Consider the following 22,500-nt stretch of genomic DNA (forward strand, 5'->3'; position numbering starts at 1 on the left):
TATGGACTCCTAGTTCGGCCCGTCTTCAGTTGTTCATCCCACGTAAGGATTAGAACTGTCAGTGGTACGTGCAGTACATATATTATATATATTGTCATCTTGTTGCCAGTTAATGATAGGTGAATGATGTATTAATTTTTTATTTTTAAATGTATTAGATTTTTTTTTTCACTGTTAATTAGTAAAGAATGGTAATTAGTAAAGAATGGTAATTGCTAGTTTTCTCCTCTCCGGTGTTTGGCTTGTTGTATGTTTTTACTAATCCTCCTTTTCAAATTCCATATTTGGTGATTTCTCTGGGAGTGGCCTTCTCCCCCGCCAAACCCCCCGGCTCTTGCTGACCAGTGGGGAGATGAAAGTCTTCGGTGGTGATATGAGCCAGTTGTTTCCTGGACCTTAGCTTGGGCGCTGTTTGGATTGTCCGTTGGTACTGATTATTGGCCCCTGCATATGTACTTGGACTGGAGATTATTCACCCCCTACTTACTTTTTGGATCTCCCAGTCTGCAGCTTCAGGATTTATCCTTAACGCCTTTGGTTCAGTTATAAAGCCAAGGGGACCTCTCTGTCCCAAGGTAAATTATTTACATTTGATAAGCTCTCAGCAAATGTTTCTCTGCTGTCGTATTCAGTGGACAGTTTGATACTTGCCAGCCACCTGTTAACATATCTGGATTCAGCGCTGATAATCACCTTGATTTGTCCTCCAGACGTGGAGTCGTACCTTGCCTTGAAACTGGAGAACTTTAAAACATACAGAGAAGTTGTTAGGAATATTAGCGTGTATTTGTTAGGTTATTCTGTCTTTTTGTCTTTCTCCTCCTTTCTGGACCCCCTCCCTTTTATGTTTGAATGTGTTTGGGTTTCTGTTATAGTGAGTATTTGGGATTTGTTTAGTGACTATTTAAGTGTGCTTGTTATTCATATATTTTTGTATTATAGAGGTTCAGGTGTGACTTCTGCCTAAGAGTTATGTATTAAATTTAAGTTATTTTTCTCAAGTGTTTATTTTCACCCCTGAATTGATTTTGCACACTGTGGTTTAAGGTTGTGGTACGATTTCACACCTTGTGAATTTCGGGGTATCCTGTTTTAGTGAATACAGGTATAACCTATAATTGGATAAGTATATAGTGTGGTGGTTAACACGCCATCACAATATATACATATACTTTGTCATAGTTTTTACTTGTGTATATTTTAAGCTTATTGTTGCCCTTATTGTTTATTGTTGGATTGTATTCCATTTCTTTAGTTGTATGGCTAGGTAGGTAAATTTAAGGTTTTCCTTGTTTTGATACCTTCCACTTCCTTCAGCCTTTTGTTATTTAGGATAGTTTTGGCCGGCATATATTTGGATCCTCTGATTTATGAAATGCTTTAGGGTGCCTTATGGCTCGTTGAGGACCTGGTATTTTGTCCTCTTGCTTTAAGCTCAGTTTTGTTGTATGAATTTTACTTAAACCCACAAAGCTGATTTAAGTTGTTTATTTCCGTTTTGTAATAAATACTGTTGTTAAGTTTTTCTGGAGTGTTTTTGTGCCTGCTTTCCTTGAACATGGGTTGCATATACTGTCTACGATCCTAGCAAAGTAAAGTACCTAAGAACCTGAACTAGAACCCCAGAGGCTTGTAACAATCACTAACATAGGTATATTCTGGAATTCCGCCCGAGAATTAATAATTATCTTTCAACGTTAATTGTTTAATGAGAGCAATTAAAGCCTTTGATACCAACTTATTGTTTGCACTACTACAATCTCTTATGGTTGTCACACAATTAAAATCTCCCCCCCTGATCAGCAAGTCTGAGTTATCTTAAAAAGATCAGCACTTCATTACGGAAAAAATCCTCCCTCTCTTTTACCTTGTTCGTCCCTGCAGGGGTATAAATGTTAACGATAGGAATCACACAACCATCATACAATATTTTCACACACTGTATTCGCCCATTTGCATCCATTTTGTCCCGCAGAATTTTTATACCTTTTTGCTTAGAAATACAAATCAACGTTCCACCCTTCAAGAGAACAGCGGGATTAAAAACGATAACAAAATATCTGCTTATGTACTCTAGTTCTGATAAACGTTTCAGATTGTGTTCTTGCAATAACAGAATACCAATACACCATAATATTTCATCATGTGAACAACTTTCATTTGTTTAGCTACATCATGTAATCCGTTGACATTCAAGGTTGCAATTTTTATGAACATTGCTTATGTTTATAGATAATCACAACTTTTTCTTTTTCACAGCATTTTTACTTGCACCTTCCTCTGATTTTTGCTCCTTCCGTTTCTCTTGAGGAGATAAGGATTCCCTAGTCAATTTTAATTTCCCTACTTTTTCTAGGTTTAAATTCCATATTTCTTCAGTAATAGCTTCTAGTCAATGAGCATCCATATCGGTAGAAGAAGGTTCATCTCCACTGTCTAAAAGTATATCCATTGACTCATCCTCACGGTGTACCGATGCTACACCACCATCTCCTGTAAGCCCTCACATTCTTGCGCTTCCTTTCCACTGTCATCTTTATTCTTTGCAGAAATCAGAACAGTTTCCTTTACTTGAGAGCCCTCTTCTGGTTCTTTCACAGACCCTTTTAAAAGTTCATGCGTTTCTACAGAATGTTCATTGTCATTGTAATCCATTAATGACGCAGTATCCTGTACATGTTCTACCTGGTGGCTGCTTTTTTCAACGACTGTTTCCACACTACTTAAGTTTTGTAACTCCATATAGGAGTTCTCCACTATTCATATCACTTTCCTGCACTCCTTCCTTCCTTCGATACTGGTCTCTCAGTAGATAAACAAGGGAAATCGGTAATGTCAAAAAAGTTTTGTCTGCCCTCCCTGTCCGTCTCACAATTCACAGCCATATGACCAACAATAGCACATTTATAGCATGCCTGCACTTGGCCCTGATACAGAAAGGCAATCGTATGACCGCAAATATTCACTGAAGATGGAATGTTACTTTACACGACCATCATAACTGTACAAATACCGTTCAACAAACCTTTAGCTTTCCCATATGAAAAACGATTGTGTCAAATAAAAAACACTTCCGTATCGGCTCAAAAGCCCAAGTAGGAGCTCATCTTTCACATCAAATGGAGCATAACGAACGGAAACTTATGCTTAAGTTTACTACTCTTACCGTTTGCCCACTGCCAAATTCAATCAGCTTGTCATCAAACTTTTTAACGAATTCTTCAAATAACAGGTGTTCTTTAAATTTCAATATAACCCTGTTTTGGCCATTTGCTGGAATCCTGCTGTCTATCTCCTTCAAACCCAATTTGTCAAAAATGGCAAAACACGCTATCTCATAATTTGGGTGAACAGAAAATTGTAGGCCAATTGAATCAGTTCTCTTCACTGGCACTCGCCATTTCCTTCTTGGGTGAACTGCCTGCGATGCAGTTTAGACGAACCTCTGTTTTAAATAAGTCCTGGAACGACCAAACACACGTCCGCACTCGGCGAAGGTTCGTATAAGACTCCTGAATAAAGCTTGATGGCAGTGATAGGGAAGAGTTGAATAAGGATTATTCAAAAGGGGAAATTTTGAAAGTTACCAAACGTTTTAAGAAGAATCGTACACCTGGAATCGATGGTCTGCCAGTGGAGTTTTATTTAGAGAATTGGGATGTAATTGAGGATGAATTTCTTCATAGGTAAAATATGTAATGAGAAATAGGGTGATTTCAGTTTCTCAAAGGAAAGGAGTCATGAAACTTATTCATAAAGGCGGAGATGAAAAAGAGCTGAAGAATTGGAGGCCAATTTCTCTCCTTTGTGTTGATTATAAAATAATTTCTGAACTTTTAGCTATTCGTATGAAAGAAGTGTTAGACAATGTGATTGATACTAGTCAGTTTTGCTGTATTCCAGGACGAAGCATTGTTCATTGTAACATGTTGATCAGGGATGTTATGTATTATGTTGCTTCTACTGATATGAACGCTGCCTTTCTTAAATTAGACTTGTATAAGGCTTTTGATATGGTTAATACAGAATTTTTGTTAAAGTCTTTGAAGTGTCTAGGGTTTGGAGACGAATTTGTAGGGCAAATAAGTATGCTATATAATGAAATAGAAAGTGCAATGTGTGTAAATAATCATATAACTTCCCTTTTCCCAATAACAAGATTAGTCAGGCAAGGATGCCCACTTAGCATGATGTTATATGCAATCTATCAAGAATCGTTCTTTATAGCAATTAAGGAAAATATTAATGTGAAAACCTCAGTCTTACCTGATCACACTACTCTCAAAGCAGTTGGTTATGCTGATGATAATAATATAATAATAACAAAATTAATAGGAACGAAAAGTCAAGACTATTCAGTACAGGTGGTTAGAAGACTAAAAGGGACTGGCCCCTCACATGAATAAGGCAGAATGTTACTTCTCTGTTCACGCTAGGTATCCATCATTGTATTGATTATAAGGAAAGTCTAAAGAATAATTAGGAACATGTAAGTAAAATAGATAAACATTTGAAAGTGCTTCATGCAAGGAAATTGAACTTTTTTTCAGAGGACATCATATGCAAATGCGTGCATTCTGGCAAAAGTATGGTATATTGCTCATGTGTATCCCTTAACTCATAATTATGGCACCAGAGTTGAGAGACTAGTTTTTAGATATATTTGGTGTGGTTGATATGAACCAATTAAACGATCTACAATGACTAGAGGTAGGACTGCAGGTGGTTTGGCTGTTTTCGATGTGAGAGCTAAAGCTAATGCTATTATTGTTAATACCCTTTTTAAAAACTGTCATATTGAATAAGGGTCCTCAGAGCTTTATTATGCATTATTGTTATTTTAGGAAGTTTTTTGACTTAGACTATAAAGCTCCACAAGTATTTTGCCATCCCATAACATATTACAGTTATACTATTGGCTTCGTCGTTAAATTAAAGGAAGTTCATGATTTTCTAGTGTTATCTAATAAGAGTGTTTACTGAAGTATTTTAAAGAAACATGACATTTCTGTAGAATATAAATATCCTTTATTTCACTGGAAAGTAATATGGGAAAATTTTTGTGATATTGACCGTTTCGTGGGAAGGGAGATTATCTTTAAGCTTCTTCAGGATACTACCTGTGAAAAAACTTCTTCACTTTTTAAATTTATCCAGCAATTCCTTATTTGAAATATGTAATATAGAGGAAAGTGCTATTCACCTTTTCTATTTTTGTAAAAGAACTGAACCAGTTTTCAAATGGCTGAGAAGTGTACTCAAAAACATTTGTAATTTTGAGCCGGAGAACAATATGAAATTTGTATATTTTGACTTCGATACCAAAGATAATTGCAGGAGGAATGTGTGTATATTTTTATTGTGTTCTTATATATACATGATATGGTGTACTAGAAATGATTTGAATATGGTTGCAAATGATATAAGGTTACTTATTAATAATATCAATAATTCAGGAGAGATTTATATTTAATACATGACAATAGAATAAAGAATAATTACGGTTCCTTTTTAGAAAAATTTGTTTTTTGAAAGATCAGAACATTATTTTAATTATATTAATTATATTTTTGTTGAAAAAGTAATAGTTTATATAAGAGTTTTTAATTGTAAATAATTTTCACTTTGTTTATGTACAATTTTCACTATGTAAATGTACTCCTATGTATCTCAAAGTTGTAAGTCTTTAATTATAATAAAAAAAAATTACATAATAAAAGTAATGTGAGAACATTACTTAAAAACAGAACATGCCACGTAACCAGGTCATGGGTGATACAGGAAAGTGTGCCAAAAACCACAGCCCAGGATGTGTGTGACCCTTAGCTAGGCATAAATAGAAGACACACATCAACAACCTAATTCCGTGGGAAACATATATCAGTTCTCATGGGTTGACGTGTCTTAGCCTAGATAAGTTATGTTCGATCGTATACATGTATCTTTTGTTAGGTTTGCTCACCTATGGATTTTTATATCAATTTGTAACACTCACCTCCTCTTCTCCTATCGTCTGACATAGACGGTCAAACCTTCTCTGCAAAGCTATCTCAAGATTTAACTTTTGAGAATAAGTCTATTTTGCTACCTCTGCGTTTCTACGACTTACCCTCCAACCAACTTGAGAAATATGAATATAGAGTTCAGAGAATATCTTCCTAGTTCAACCGAGAGAGAGAAGGAGATGGAGAGAGAGAGAGAACGTCATAACACACAGCTATCCGCCATGCGGATCAAAAGAACACACGGTAGTCTGGTGTAAACCAGCTACTAGTATATATATATATGTATATATATATATATATATATATATATATATATATATATATATATATATATATATATAATATATATATATATTATATATATATATATATTATATATATATATATATCTATATATATATATATATATATACATATATATATATATATATATATATATATATGATATATATATAATATTATATATAATATCTATTTATGAGATATAATAGATATATATAATATTAAATATTATATATATATAGATATTGATACATATATATAAATATATATATATATATATATAATAGATATCTATATATCTATCTCTATATCTATATCTATATCTATATCTATATCTATATTCTATATCTATCTATATATATATATATATATATATATATATATATATATATATATATATCTATATATATTATATATATAGATAATATATATATATTACTACATATATATATATATATTATATAAGATTATAGGTTATGAATTGATGTGTTAGTGGAATTAACATGTTGTGTCAGCTTCCCTCGCTTGGAGACAGAGAGCATCATAGAGATAGCCTTCTTGAACGAAGGAATCTGATGTGTGTGCATTTTGGGCTGGTGGCTATCCGTACTGTTGCCATGGGCGGTTTTGAGGCGTGGTGGGTATGTACACTCGTCTGTACGTGCATAACAGTTCCAGCTGTTCGAGGGACTTGAGGGAAAGACATTCCTTTGTGATAAGAAGAAAGACGGTCGAGAGGACACTAAGTCCCGAGGGGAAGCCCATCTCAAGATGGGTTCTATATCATGGTTCTAGAAATGGGATTCTCTAAACCTGACTATTTAAAAATGTAGCAGTTGACATTTGAGACTTGGACTGATTACTTAGACTAGAGAGTGGAATGATAATTTATAGTTTTTGTGGGGCAGACTTGGGTTTTTTATAACCATGACTTATTAATCATTTTGTTCTATTATGTTCATCCTATTTGGGTAATAAATAGTATATTTTTGTATTTATTTGAGCTTATTAGCCTAGTGACAATGTTTGCAGAGAGAGGGCGCCTGCTGCCAACAGGTAAGGTTGTCATTTTATGTATTTTGTCAAAGGGCATTATATATATAAATATATATATAATATATATATATATATATATTATATATATATTATATATGTATAATAATATATATATATATATATTATATATATAGATATATATATATCATATATATATATATATATATATATTTATATATATATATGGAAGGACAGGGTGACAAGGAGATAGCCGGTCATCAGGTGATAGTACATTTATTGCCGACGCGTTTCATAACACAAAGTTACATCAACAAGGCTAAAAGAGAAACAACACAAATTGAAAATACATATAATATAACTTTGACTTTAAGAGTCTCAACAAATATACAAAAAACATACATAAAATGAAAACAATTTAAAAAGCACCTGCCAGGCTAAAAAGTTGAAAACTGAGTGATTCGAAAAGAAGGGAGAAGCAGCGAAGAAAGCCGGTTCAACCCAGGTACAACTGTACAGAGGAGGTGTGCGAGTTCAACTTGGGCACTAACTGCTTAATAAATAACGACTCTAATATCAGCAGTTCGTGTAAATGGCTTGTTTTGCCCAAGACAGAGAAGTCAATATAATTGATGGCGGTTTTACAAATTTTTGCATGATTTTTGATATTAGAAAATTCAGGATTGGACACTCTGCAGCCATTACGATGACTTACACCATTATGTGAGTCACATCTAGGGCAAGTATATTTATATATGACTGAAGATTGCACTATTGGACAGAATGTGTCTTTAAATTTGAAAAGTGATCCTATTGTAAGGGGAGTTTTTGGAATGAACATAGTTTGTAACATATTAAAGTGTTTTTTAATTGCAGACTTGAGATTCCTTCTAAATTTGTCGTCTTGGATGTATGGAATACTGGAATATAGTTTCTTTCGTAGAACAGTGCTTATGGAAGGGAAGTCCGATAGTTTCTTATTTAGAAAATTCTTGTAATGTTTGAAAAAAACATGTGAGGGAAACCAGTTATCGGAAAAATATTTAAAGAGGAACAATATTTCTTTATGATACAAATCCCAAGAAGAGGTTAGAGTGTAAGCCCGATGGAGCAAGGTAAAAATTGAATTAAGTTTAAAATGATAAAAACAACCACTATAAAAGTTTGAACCCAGACCGGAGAAAGTTTTTTTTTTCTAAAAACGGAAGTGTTAAAACGATCACCACTTCAAAACACCAAAACATCAAAAAATGGCGATCATTTTCCTCTCTCTCTAATGTAAACTTGATAGGATGTAATTCATTGATGTACGAGAGAAATTGATCAGCATGGAAAGCTGATTTGAAAAGAACAAAGGTATCATCGACAAACTGTTTATACACAGAGGATAAAAACCAAGGGGGCAATTTTCCAACATGTCCTCCTCTAGGGAGCACATGAAAATGGTGGAAAACGTGGGACCGAGAGGTGATCCCATTGCCATTCCGTCAACCTGTTTATAAAGATGATCATTAAAAATAAAGGCAGTGTCCAGCACTGCCAATTGCAACAATTTCTTAAAAAGGCAGCAATCATAGTTAAAATAAGTGTCATTAGGTTCAATAAAATCTTTATCTAAAATAACCTCGATTGTTTCTTCTACTGGGATATTTGTGAATAAGGATTCAACATCGTAACTGGTTATATATAAATCAGAGTCTTGACGTAAAACATATGATTAGATTTCTTCGGAGTTTTTCAAGGTTTGTTGATTAGAAGTAAACGGTTCTAGTAAAGGAACTAGGTATTTAGCTAGTTTGTAATTCGGAGCATGAATTGATGACAATATTGGTCTCATTGGGGTTCCTTCTTTATGTGTTTTAGGTAGACCGTAAAGGACTCCAAACGATGTACCTGAACAATATAGATCTTCATAAGTGTCTTTGCTAATGACATTCTTAGTAGTAAGTTCTTTTAAAAATCTATTGATTTTGTCCTCAACTTTAAATATATATTTACATTCAGGTTTACCAATTTTCGGAAAATTGCTTTCTTTGTTATAATTAAATCATACACAGGTTCTTTCATACAAAGAGCATTTACTTTCCCTGTATAGAAAGGTGTGTCAATATCAATTGAGGCCTCTTCTACTGTACGCACTGTACCATCTATCAATACACATTTTTGAACATGACCTGTCAACTAATTATCTTTTACTAATTTACGTTTTACCACTACACCACTGCACCCTGTGTCTCTTAAGACTGTAACAAAATGATTTCCAACATAACCCATAGAAATAGGCATTTTGTCACATACCTTGCATGCTCCTCCTATTACTGGTAGAACATGTCCACATGCCAATCTCACCTGACCATCAGTCACACAACAGTCCATCAAATGCTCGGTCACTAAACATGCTGACCCAATCTGAGATTGCTCTTGCATGGATACATCCTGGTGCACTTTGTTTCTCTGACCTGTTTTCTTATGCTGCTGCAAAGGACTACCACCATTAGTATTTACAGAATTTGATTTACACTGATCCAGCTGATTCTGTAAAAATGCTGCTTTGTATGGATTCCTTGGGTCTACTGGATGTTTACCTGTCTGCTTGGAAAGACAGTCTCGTGCTACATGTCCTGGTTTATTACAATTGTAGCACTTTCTCTCACGTCTTCTCTGCAAAGGGTCTGTATACTGCATTTGCAATTGCCCATTGTGGAACTGTTTCCAGTTAGAGAGAGTTTCTGAAAAGCCTGCGAGTCTTTAGTAAAAGAAGAGTAACCATGAGCTTCAATAAACTGATCAGCAAGATTAGACATTTCATCCACATTCTTGGGATGTCGTTCTTTGAGAAACATAGACAGAGGTTTACTACAACTGTTCATGAACTGCTCCCTCAAAAACAAATCCTTGAGACCTTCATAACTTCGCGTACCTCCAGACAAAGTCAACCATTTTTCCACATAATTATCCAATCTAGCAAGAAATTGCGAGGGACTCTCACCTTGGTCTGGCTTACAGGAACGAAATTTTGAATGAAAACCCTCCTCAGTAAGCTGGAAACGCTTCAACAAAGGCTGCTTCAAACCATTATAATCCAAAGCCTCTGAAACCGGTAGGCGAGAATAAACCTCCAGAGCCTTACCTTGAAGAAGAGCACTAAGATTAATAGCCCACGAAGATGAATCCCATCTAGCATTGGACGCAAACCTCTCAAACCTCTGCAAATAAGAATCTATACAGTCTTTAGATTCATCAAATGAAGGTAGCTTAGGAAGCTTAGCCAGGGAATTAAAAAGCTCACTTGTAGTACTCGCAACCCCAACTCTCAACTCTCCTGCACTTTATGCAATTCTGTTTCCATTTTGATCTTTTCTAACTCAATTTCGCTTTCAATTTTTTTTGCTTCTCTCTCAGTGGCTCTCTCATCTCTCTCAAATTGTTCTCTCTCTTTCTTCTCCACAAAGTCTAGCAATACCTGTCCCTGCAACCCCAATCTTTCTCCTAATTCTACATACTTCATCATGAAAAATATATGTAAACCTAGAAAATGTGAACAACAAAATCTGGCAATATTACCTACAAAAGAATGTAAATACAAAAAGCATTGATTGTAAGCATCTTAAAAGTATAAAGTCAACACTCTACAGCATCAATTACCATACTGGAAACCTTAGTATGTCAGCGCAATTAACAATGATTGCTAAATTGTTTCTTAAACATAAAATTGAAGTACAATGCACTGACACAAAATACTTGACTAACGAAAGGCCATCCCACCGCGCCACCAAATGTCACAGTTGCACTGAACTGTGTTGGGTTCTTTAACCAACCAACCTACTACTTAAAGAGGATGACCTTCGTTAGCAAGTGATAACACAAATAAAATCATAACAATTTATTTAACACTATGGTAATTAGGATCAATTTAACACAGAGGGTATGCAAATGACAAACAGCTTTCATGCTACATCTAGGCAACACTGGCATATAGGTGCTGAATGACGAGCCCGTCTTGGCCCATCCACTAGAGCTGTGAGCTGTGATCCACAGCAGGTTGCATAAGTGGTGCCACGGACCCACAGGAATCATAGACAACTTGCACCCAGAAGCTCGAACTGTGGTGTGTGTACTGCACCCAAAATGGTCACCTATAAATTGTACATTTCATATTAACTGTTGAATTTTACTATCCCTCCCAAGTTACATTTATGTTACATTTACAAAGCCTGAGTTACACTTACAAAACCCAAGTTACATTTACCAACCAAACTGTATTACAGTTGTCCTAACACCATTTGAATCGTGAACTGTAATGGTAGTTCAGTAACTACAGCAAATACATGGTAGTTCAGTAATTACAGCAAATACAACCTTCAAATGCAATGTGATTTAACCAATGCATAACACAACCTTCGCATGTAATAAAATATATTACCACTACCAAATAATCAGAATTATAACTACATGTAACACTTACTGGAACAAAATACAGCACTCGCATAATCAGTCCATTCGTAGTGTTGGGTCCTCGTACGTTGAGAGATATATTAAGAAAATACCACACAGGTAACAGCAACAGTACCACACAGGTAACAATACCACACAGGTAACAATACCACACAGGTAACAGCAACAGTACCACACAGGTAACAACCACACAGGTAACAGAGTTTTCCCAAGTTCACGAAGCATGGGAGCACCCAAAATCATGTAGCTTTGGACAGAGAAAGACCCCGACCACTCAGTTCCAGTGTCGAAGATGTCTCAAGAACCTGGCTGCCTAATAAACACTTAACGAGCCCAGTAACCACCGACACGCTAGTTACAAACTTGAAATGTATTCAGCGGTATAATTGGAACATTATACAGTAATTATAATATTAAATGTGACAATCTTGTTGTTTTATCAGTGAAGGTTCTACCATCTGACATTTGTATCAACAGCAGCTTTTGTATAAAATTTGGGATGAGTTCCAATCCATGGTATGGTTCATGTTGTTTATGTGATGGAAAACTGCTGAACTATGTTGTCCTTAACTAACGGAGCACTTATGTTGAGTTAATCTTTCTGAGAGATTTTCCTATGAATCTATAGTATGACCTATCACAATCCCTTCAGGGGATTCATAAACTTCTACATCTTTAGAATCTGGTTTTCTGCTGAACATTAATTAAGGATTTCCCAAAGGTATTTGGATAAGTGAAGACAAAAGGGTTGGAGTGACCTAAGGTTTGTGTGATTTCTCGTAAATTATTCACGTGAGGGATTATGATTTTGTTTGTCATTTTCTTCTCTTCTTCGTTTTCTGTGGGTTTGTAGCAAATTCTCTTTGCTTTATGTATGGCTTTTTCTATTATGTGCTTGGGGTATTTTAACAAGATAAGTTGATTTCTGTTTGCTTCAAGTTCTTTGTTAAGAAAATCTGGGAAGCAAATTCTCAGGGCTCTAAGAAATAAGTTACTTGCGATCCCAAGTTTAACTTAAATATCATGATAGCTTTAAAAATCTATGTATGAAAATGAGAATGTCGCTTTCCTGAAGACAGTGAATTTGTCGATGTTATTAGTTCTGATGATTAAGACATCTAAAAAGGGGATTTGGTTATTGTTTTCCCATTCTAATTTACATTCTATGCTCACGACCAAGGAATTTACTTACACACACACACACACACACAGATATATATAGATATATATATATATATAATATATATATATATATATATATTGATATATATCTATATATAATATATATAGATATATATATATATACATATATATATAGATATATATATATATATAGATATGATATATATAGTTATATATATATATATAGATATAGACGTATAAGATATATATATATATATATATATAGATATATATATATATATATATATATATATATATATACATATATATATATATATATATATATATATATATATATATATATATATATATATATACTATATATATATATATATATATATATATATATATATATATATAGATAGATATATATATATATATTATATATATATATATATATATATATATATAGATATATATATATATAGATATATATATATATATATATATATATATATAGTATATATATATATATATATATATATATATCTATATATATATATATATATATATATATATATATATATATATATCAATTTTTTATAACATCACCGTGATTCATGTACGTGCATTAAGCTACAAATGTCCTTTAATAGCACACTCGCTCTACCTCGGCATTAATATATTTTCATATATGGTAACCGAAGAGAAATTTTTCCATGTGAGAACGAAATTATTATGAAATAAAAAATTCCCCTTCGGTTATTAACATACATGAAAATATATTAATGCCGAGGTAGCGTGAAATGGGTGTTAAAGGACATTTGTAGCTTAATATATATATAAATATATATATATATATATATATATATATATATATATATATATATATATATATATATATATATATATATATATATCACACACGTATATAACCTGGAGTAACTTAGTAACTACAAATTTTCTTGGGCAAGAATTAAATAAAATTCCTATATAACTCTGACCAGCAGCTGAAATGAACACGAGCATTTGTATCTAATTGACATTTAGACCCCAATCAACCGTCAAAAACCTATAAATGGAAGTCTGTATGAAACACGATTTTGTAAATTACCTGCTCTTTTGACATATGATGAAAATGGATTATTTAATAAATACCATCACTTTAACGTTACTACTAAATGACAGAGACGTCCAACCACTTATATGCAGCTCTACCACAAAGAAATAGCAACTCTTGGTATTTTTAACCCTTTATGCATCCATTGTTGCGGCATGTTTAGTACAAGGCCGTTGGGGATGACCCAAAAAGTATAAACAAAAGACTGTAAATATCATAAAGATAATGAATGACGCGCAAGAAATATTAGTCCTAGATAACGACCATTGAAAACCCTTAGCGACACTATCTAGCAAAGATCCGGTATTTTAACCCACTGTTGCAAGTTCCTGTGGTACTTCCTCGCATACAGACACACACGCACCCACGCACGCACACACACACCATTTGTTTTATTCACGGTGAATCATTTTTGAATGACTTTGTAAGATAATCATAATACAGATATGCTTTTACTATTAACTGCTCTGATCCTTCATGCACAAAGTTCAAAAGATTCTTCATTCCATCGGCCTGTGGCGATTTTGGGTTTGAATGGCCGACCCCGTAGAGGCGCGACGATGGTTCGGGAACTTTGGTCCTGGTGTCTTCCTTCTGCTACGAAGAAGAAGGAGACGAGGAACCAGACAATCTGTCTGTGATGAGAGGAGCAGAATCGTCCCTCAGGTCTGGCAGCGTTTCATCTTGCGAGTAAACTGCGAATGTAAATAAAAATGCATTTCAAAATTGATCACTACCATCACCTAATTTCTCATGCTTTCAGTCTGTAAATGGTTTTACAGGCTAATGACAGGTAAATAAACTGCCTGATAAAGTAAGGCCACACTTCCTTATCTGCAGCCCTATCAAGTCCAAGTCTAAGCTGTATTGCTGGATGACGTCGTCTATAAATTAAGTTCCTATACCTAAAAATTAATGTGCGTCTGAACAAACGCGTTTTCTTAGTTGTAATATACGTACAGTACATTGATGTTATTTTAGGGGAATTTCTTAAAATAAAAGTATATTGAAAGCAAATTGGAATGTGCGAGAGTAGCAAGACAAAATATAAAAGAAAAAAGAAAAACGGGACTGTGTAGTATCTGGTGTCCTGCAAATTCGTCTTACTCCTTAATTTTGTATATAGTATATTCTTCATATGTTGCAGGTTGAAATGTTGTGAATAAAATATTATACTTACCTAAAACATTAAAAATCTACATTTTGGAAACGAAACAATCCTACAATGAGATGACTTAGAATACTATTTATTTCGTTCGATATCTACTCATAAGAAACGGTGAAAATTCAATATTGTCTTCATAAACGGTACAAAAGAAATAGAGATGTTTTGCAGTTAGCTATCAATTAAAATAATGAAGTCAAAAGATATACATCATTCATTTTCATAATATTAAAATCACAATAAGGCTTAACGCGGCTTTTACGGCAACAATATGAATATAATGCAAAAGTTTGTTGCTACTACACTGAGTGTTATTCACCAGACAAAAATAACGCATTGTAAAGTACTAATACGAATTCTTATCGACATCGAAACCAGCTCTTTTTTGTTTGCAGGTACGAGAGCGTTGTCTATTTTGTTTACTATTTACGCTAATTAACCTGCCAGACTGGAGAAGCCGCTGTTAAAACTTCAGTTTCATTTTGTCCCTATAACTTGCAACTCGGTCGTGAATAACTGGGAATGAATTTTACTCTTTTGGATTATGCATTACAACCTTTTCCTGGACAGCAAAAATCTGCCTAAAGCGATGTTGATACATTGGTCAATGAAGAAGACCAGGTACAGCTAGTTTCACCTGTATCGTCCAATAAGGAATAGATGAAAGGATGATACAAGTGACATACTCATAAAAAACAGTGGCCCCGACTAAGGATTAAGCAGAGAAGAAGAAGAAGACGAGATTCCTTGTTTTTGCTGTTGATGCTATTGTTACTCTTGTCAAGAAATAACCTCTAAAGATATTGCATTACCGTTTTGAGAAAATTGAGAAATAGCTCATTATATCTCCCAAGTGTCTCAGGTGCTGAGCATAAAGTCTATTCTGCTGATCTGCGGATGCTGACCTCAGATAAGGTTCCGTAGTACTATGGCTTACCTCTTCTGTTGCCGATTTTGAATCTGGTCAGCGTCAGAGTGACGACCACCCCAAGAAGGCAGGCTGAGCCGCAAGCGAAGGATATCACGTAGCGGTAGTACCAGCCTCTGGTGTGGGAAGCATTTCATTGTTAATCAGGTAGTCTGAACTCTTAGCTTTTTTTTTTTCAATTAATTTTGGTATTACACACACACACACACGCACACACACATACACACACACACACACACACACACACACATATAATATATATATATATATATATATATATATATATATATATATATATATATATAGTATATACATATATATATATATATATACCTATATACATATATATATATATATATATATATATATATATATATATATATATAATGTACATAAGCATACATACATAGATGTATGCAAGGTTTGTGTATATGTGTATATATATATACACAATATATATATATATATATATATATAATATATATATATATATATTGTATATATATATATGATATATATATATAGATATATAGATATATATATATATATATATATGTGTGTGTGTGTGTGTGTGTGTGTGTATGTGTGTGTGTGTGTGTGTAAATGTCTGAATATGGGAACTTGTATCTTTAGAAAACTCAAATAGGGTAGGTCTGTTGATACGGTATTAAGTAGTTCAGAGGACATATGAGCGATTTAACCATTGAAATTATTGCAAAAAGATGGATAGAGAAAACCGATACCGTGAAACTCAGACATGGAAATTGCTAAGCGTAGAGTTGTTTGTATAACAGTTTACAAAGAAGGTTCACAGATGGAGGCTGAAATAACCTGAGATTTTACAATTTGTCATTTACCTATTTGAGTTTTCTGGAGATGCAAGTTTTGGTATCCTGACATACTTACATGCACGCTCTATATATACGTACATATAAAAATACATACATTATATATATGTACACATATTCACATATTCATGTATATATAGTGTATATACTTTATACTATGTTTTTATCTTACTCAGAAGGTGTTATGAGTAGATTAACATCAACCGTGCATCTGATGTCTAGTTCAGTTCCTTACGACGCGACGCTCCTGATTGGCTAATGATAAGCCAGTCACACAGGGCTGGAAACTCTCAGTCTCTCTCGAGATACTTTTGAAAGATGTATCCCTCCAGAGAGGTGAAACATACATCCTACCTATGTGAGCTCTCTCGAGAGACTGAGAGTTTCCACTTTCCAGCCCTGTGGTTGGCTTATCAACACCCAATCAGGAGCGTCATAAGGGACTGGCCTAGACATCAGATGAACGGTTGATGTTAATCTAACATAGCTTTCTGGTTCCCTTAAGTTCTTATAGAAAATTCGTGCCCCGTGACTCATTTTGCTTTGCCTGCGATCAACCATGGTCAACTAATTGTCATGTACGTCAATCATAACGTGTGTCAAAGAGATACACAATGGATTTCAACGAAACAGGCTTTATTCTGAGGTCGGAATTCGAAAAGTGCGACGAGGCTCTCTCGTTGGTGAGGTGGCGTCATATCTAGAAGGCGAAGCAACCCAGAAGAGGCTGAAAAGCGACCTTTATTCAAAAGTAATCTAACAATCCGAGACGCACTTACTCATCAGGATTGAAGTCTTGAATCAACATGACGATGACGCCATTGGAGATCTTGTCCGTGAGACTCATGAAGTCGTAGACGAACGCAGCTCCCTCCACAATATCCCCTATGAGATCCGCTGTGAAAGCCAGTGATGTGATGAGCAAAGTGGATCCAGCGATGCCCAAAAGAGCTGCCACGGCGAATATGCCCCATTGACCGTAGCTGTTTCCTTCTCCCAGCCACACCCAGAGACATCCTCCTAGACCTACGATGCAGCCGGCTGCAAAAGAACGCTGTAAAAATATTTGGTGTCGATGAGGTCAGTGGAGAATGGCGGTTGAAAGAGCGCTGTGTTCTCAGGATATAATCATAACCGTTGCATTTGTTGTTAGGCTAAGTTGGACCCTTGCCTGCTGAGTACCAAAGGATTGACATGAAGACTTGAAAATTTAGAATGCGTTCTTCTACAATGAGCTCATAAGATACGATTCTTCATAGCCTTGAAAGGTAATGAATTAATACACACTATCAGGTTTCTGATATATATGAAAAAAAGCAGCCAAGTTTGCCTACTGAGAATGAAAAATAGCAACAAACATCACAAAGGTCATAGCCAGAAGGGTGAAATGCAGGTACTACCTTTCTTCCAATTTGTGTATTAATGTGTTTCATGCTGACGGAGCTGAGGAATCCGCCAAGGAACATAGCGAACGGAACCGTGGCGATGAAAGTCTCGTCCAGTTTTAGCGTCTCCTGAACGTAAAGTGGAATATACACCTGAAAAATAAATAAATGAATCTTTTATCAAGATGGCATTCTTGATTCCGGATGAAATATGGAAGAATGTAAATACTTCAATCTGTCTGAAATCATGCAATAAATTCTTAATTTTAAGAGACAGTTAATGAACTCTAAAATGACGTTTTTGAGGAAATGATGCACGAACCTATCAATTATTTCTTTTGAAGCTTTAGGAATATGATAGGTTTTGATGCTAAGTGAAATGTAGTAGTCTTGATTCTGGATGATTTGTACATACATAAGTTTTCTTCATCGTTGGATGACATAAAAGTATAGCGAAACACTTGATTTTGGAAAAAGTCCTCCAACTATTTTGAATAGAAGTACTCGAGGTCTATAAGTTAATGGTATCTATAAAAGAACTTGAATTAAACTTGCTTAATTGTTTACTGGTAAGGAAGCCTAAATTACAACTGATAATGTACAGCGATCAGTGACCCTAATCGGACACTCGAGGATATCACGTGATGTTCATGACACAAAACCTTGTCTCCTGTGCAACAGTAATGGCAGTTTTAATTGCAGCACTCTTCACAGCTATCAGTCAGTTAACACGAGTTTATACAAATATTTGGAGAAATAAAAGAAAAAGTCATTCTGAGCAAAAAATGTTCTATAAACATATGCATTTTAAGGCTTCATTTGTCGGTGAGGTGAATTTTTAAAATAACCGTTATCAATAAATGGCCAAGTAAGATGGCGCGGACGGGATGTCGGAGTACAGACGGCTCTTGGGAGGGAGGGGAGGAAGCATGGACATGGATGGAGTCGATCACTTCACTTGTTACTCTAAAGTCTAAAGAGCCTTGCTTTTCCGTCAAGAACGTGTTTGGGTTAAAAGTGTCAGATTCCTTATTCATTTTGTGAACGAGAAAGTGGAGACAATTCCCTACCGTTCCAGTAATATGGAATGTGAAGATATAGTTTTTATTTATGGGTTTTGCAACAATGAACTCCACTGTTATAAAGAAAAAAAAAAAAAAAGGAAATCTGCGATTTGGCTGATGTGATTCTAAGATACTTCAAAATCAAATGTATTCTTGAGATACTGAGCAAATAGGAAAATGAAAGTATCATTGAAAGTCTCTCCCTCTCCGTCAAAGGTATTCACTGAAATCCGATAAAGGAAAGAAAAGCAAGCCGAATGGAAACTCCTCTCCATCAAAGATAGGCCTATTCATTAAACAAAGGTCAAAGATTTAAAACTTTTATCATAAAAATCTGACGTTCTCCATCAAAAGTATTCATTATACATAACCAGTCGAAGGGAAAAACACACTTGAGAAAATGCTTTCGTCTCTGTCAGATGAAAAAGAATGGGAAAATTATGGAAAATTTGCTTTCTTCAGTCTTTCCTGAAAAAGGTAGTACGTAGTATATTCATGCAGTAATTGAAAGAGGTGGAAAAGCTGACGTTGTTCAAAGTGCAGTTACATCCCTACCTGCATTCCTTCGTCACCATGATTACTCTCATTATCACTCCTTCAGAATAGGCCTAGGCTGGAATCCTGATTCAACAATTCTGTGACATTTCCAGTACTTTCTTGATACGTAAAGTTAATCATCAAAATTAGATTACAGTGAAATGTGTTCACAGATAGTTTACTAACTGAAGGGACTGCAATGTTACATTTTTCAGAAGCCTGCGAGAAAAGACTCATATTTAAAAGACTAGCAATCCAGTTGCGTAATGAACTTCATCAGCCCTCCTACCCCCCCCCCACCCCCCCACCCCCCACCCCCAATGCACCCCAACCGCCCTTATCCCTGACTGCTCAGACATCGCGTGCGCTATGTTGGCCGACAGCGGCGTTAAGGAAAACCATTTACTTTAGAAAATTGCCTCATCAATAAAAACAAAGCTTTAAAATGCATGTTTATGGAACGTTTTCTGCTTAAAATGATCTTTTCTTCTTTCTATATATATATATATATATATATATATATATATAAGATATATATATATATATATATATACTATATATACATATATATATATATATATATATATATATATATATATATATATATATATATATATACATATATATAATATAATATATATATATATATATATATATATATATATATATATATATATAATATATATATATACATATATATAATGTGTGGGTGTGTGTGTGTGTGTGAGAGAGAGAGAAAGGTAACAATAATTATTATCGTTATTAGCAACGATTGGGTGTCAGCATTCATTATTATAACTTTTCAGTTGGTGTATCTAAACGATGAGTTCTGTAGTGTATCTACTACGCCTTTCTGCATTTGACCCTTAACTGAAATTATTATTATTATTATTATTATTATTATTATTGCACACAATGAGCAACAGGACTTAGGAACTCCCTTGGGAGGTTATCAAAGATCTTCCACCAGTTAGTCACTGAGTGTGTGAACACACGCAAAGGAAGTCCGTGGCCGTGCACGAAGCATCATAATAGTAGTATTACCTGGTACAGATTGACATAGAGCCTGGTTGCTAGATAGAGCACAGCAATCTGGTAGAAGGGTGCCTCCTTAAACCAATCGAGGATTCTCATTCGACGGCAGGAAACATTCTCCACCAGAACAATAGTATCTTCGGTTCTCTCTTCTTCTTCTTCTTCTCTTCTTCTTCTTCTTCTTCTTCTTCTTCTTCTTCTCCTTCTCCTGCTTCTTTATCACCTTCTTCGTTCATGTCCCTTCCTCCCTTCCTCCGCCTTCCCCTCTCGTCCATTTGGATCTGGGCCCTGGAGAAGGATTGTTCCCTTACTCCGATATGGAAGATTGTGAGGAAGAATGAGACCGACAGCCATGCAGATCAGAGCCACATTCTGAAAAGGAGAATATTATATTTAATATTTCACAAATTCGTGAGTCTTTCGGAGGTTCCAAAGTTCAGCTTCGCCTTTACGTTCAAATGTGGATCCTGTGCAAAGGACCACTAAATTCCTCTACTGGTACTTCGATTGAACTGCTTCATTACACAATCACTCAACGCCACATCACACAAAGAGAACTTCCTGTCTTCCAAGAAACTGATAACACGGAAATATAATGTTAATACACACGTGTGTGTGTGTGTGTGATCAAGGGTCACTATAATTATATACCCTATCGGCTCCTTCAAGGTGATTTGGGCGGGGTCTCCTCCGTTGTGGCGCTGCCACATCAAATATTCCAACTCAACGTTTTATGGTATATGAAGGCAGCATAAGTTATACAACACAAACATAATTGGTTGTTGATTAATTTTGGCAATTATTAAAAGCCCTCGTAATTTTCTAGCATTTTACAACAATAAAACAACAAGTTTATTCTTAAACGTGGCAAAAAAATTTCCAGCGTTGCCAGTTCTTATCTCAGGTGTTAAGCTGACCTCAGGGCATAAAGATGTCAAACAGCCCGCGCCTCCACAAGGGAAGCTCGTCAAAACACTCACTGTCACTGACTCATTAAGGAGTCTGTCGCCTTACAAACAACATGGAAAATGTTATGAATACTTACTGGAAAGAAACGGAGGACCCATATTATGAATAGATAAATAACTGCCGATAATCTCATTTGTGTAACCTACTATGTACATTTGCTGCGTTCTCTTATCTGTCTACTCTACATACACAATCCTTTTTAGATGTCAATAGCTCTCTCTCTCTCTCTCTCTCTCTCTCTCTCTCTCTCGCTCTCTCTCTCTCTCTCCTCTCGCTCTCTCTCTCTCTCGCTCTCTCTCTCTCTCTCACATATATACATACATACATGTTATATATCTATATATATATATATATATATATATATATATATATATATATATATATATATATATACATATATATGCAGTAAATTAACACAAAAACAAGTAAATTAAAAGTGCAGAACTCCAGTAGCTTGTGATAATCACAAGAAAGGTCCAAAAAGAGATTTAATTAGGCCTATATGAAAAAGGGAGACCTGGAAGAATGGAAATATTTTCGAAGGAGGGTCGAGGCAAAAGGGAACACCCAG

At 34.8% G+C, this 22,500-nt stretch overlaps 1 protein-coding gene and 1 long non-coding RNA gene across 2 annotated transcripts in view; both read right to left on the minus strand.

Moving 5' to 3' along the window:
- Positions 1–11,169: 11,169 nt before the first annotated feature.
- LOC135204687 (uncharacterized) lies at positions 11,170–12,938 on the minus strand. The gene is made up of 2 exons (XR_010312290.1): positions 11,767–12,938; positions 11,170–11,437 (listed from the first exon to the last, which is right to left on the minus strand). It is a non-coding gene; the product is annotated as an uncharacterized LOC135204687 (long non-coding RNA).
- A 950-nt stretch (positions 12,939–13,888) lies between these two features.
- The window catches only part of LOC135204425 (major facilitator superfamily domain-containing protein 12-like), an 18,791-nt gene continuing 10,179 nt past the window's right edge, over positions 13,889–22,500 (minus strand). Inside the window, exons 6-11 of the mRNA XM_064234636.1 lie at positions 21,184–21,332; positions 20,970–21,153; positions 18,340–18,477; positions 17,719–17,993; positions 16,101–16,207; positions 13,889–14,693 (exon numbers count right to left, since the gene is read on the minus strand). Of these exons, the coding sequence (XP_064090706.1) occupies positions 14,596–14,693; positions 16,101–16,207; positions 17,719–17,993; positions 18,340–18,477; positions 20,970–21,153; positions 21,184–21,332 (951 nt within the window). The 3' untranslated portion in view covers positions 13,889–14,595. The remainder of the gene's footprint in view (positions 14,694–16,100; positions 16,208–17,718; positions 17,994–18,339; positions 18,478–20,969; positions 21,154–21,183; positions 21,333–22,500) is intronic.

The sequence above is a fragment of the Macrobrachium nipponense genome, chromosome 47 (assembly GCF_015104395.2).
Source record: "Macrobrachium nipponense isolate FS-2020 chromosome 47, ASM1510439v2, whole genome shotgun sequence".
In the NCBI taxonomy this organism is placed as follows: Eukaryota; Metazoa; Arthropoda; class Malacostraca; order Decapoda; family Palaemonidae; genus Macrobrachium; species Macrobrachium nipponense.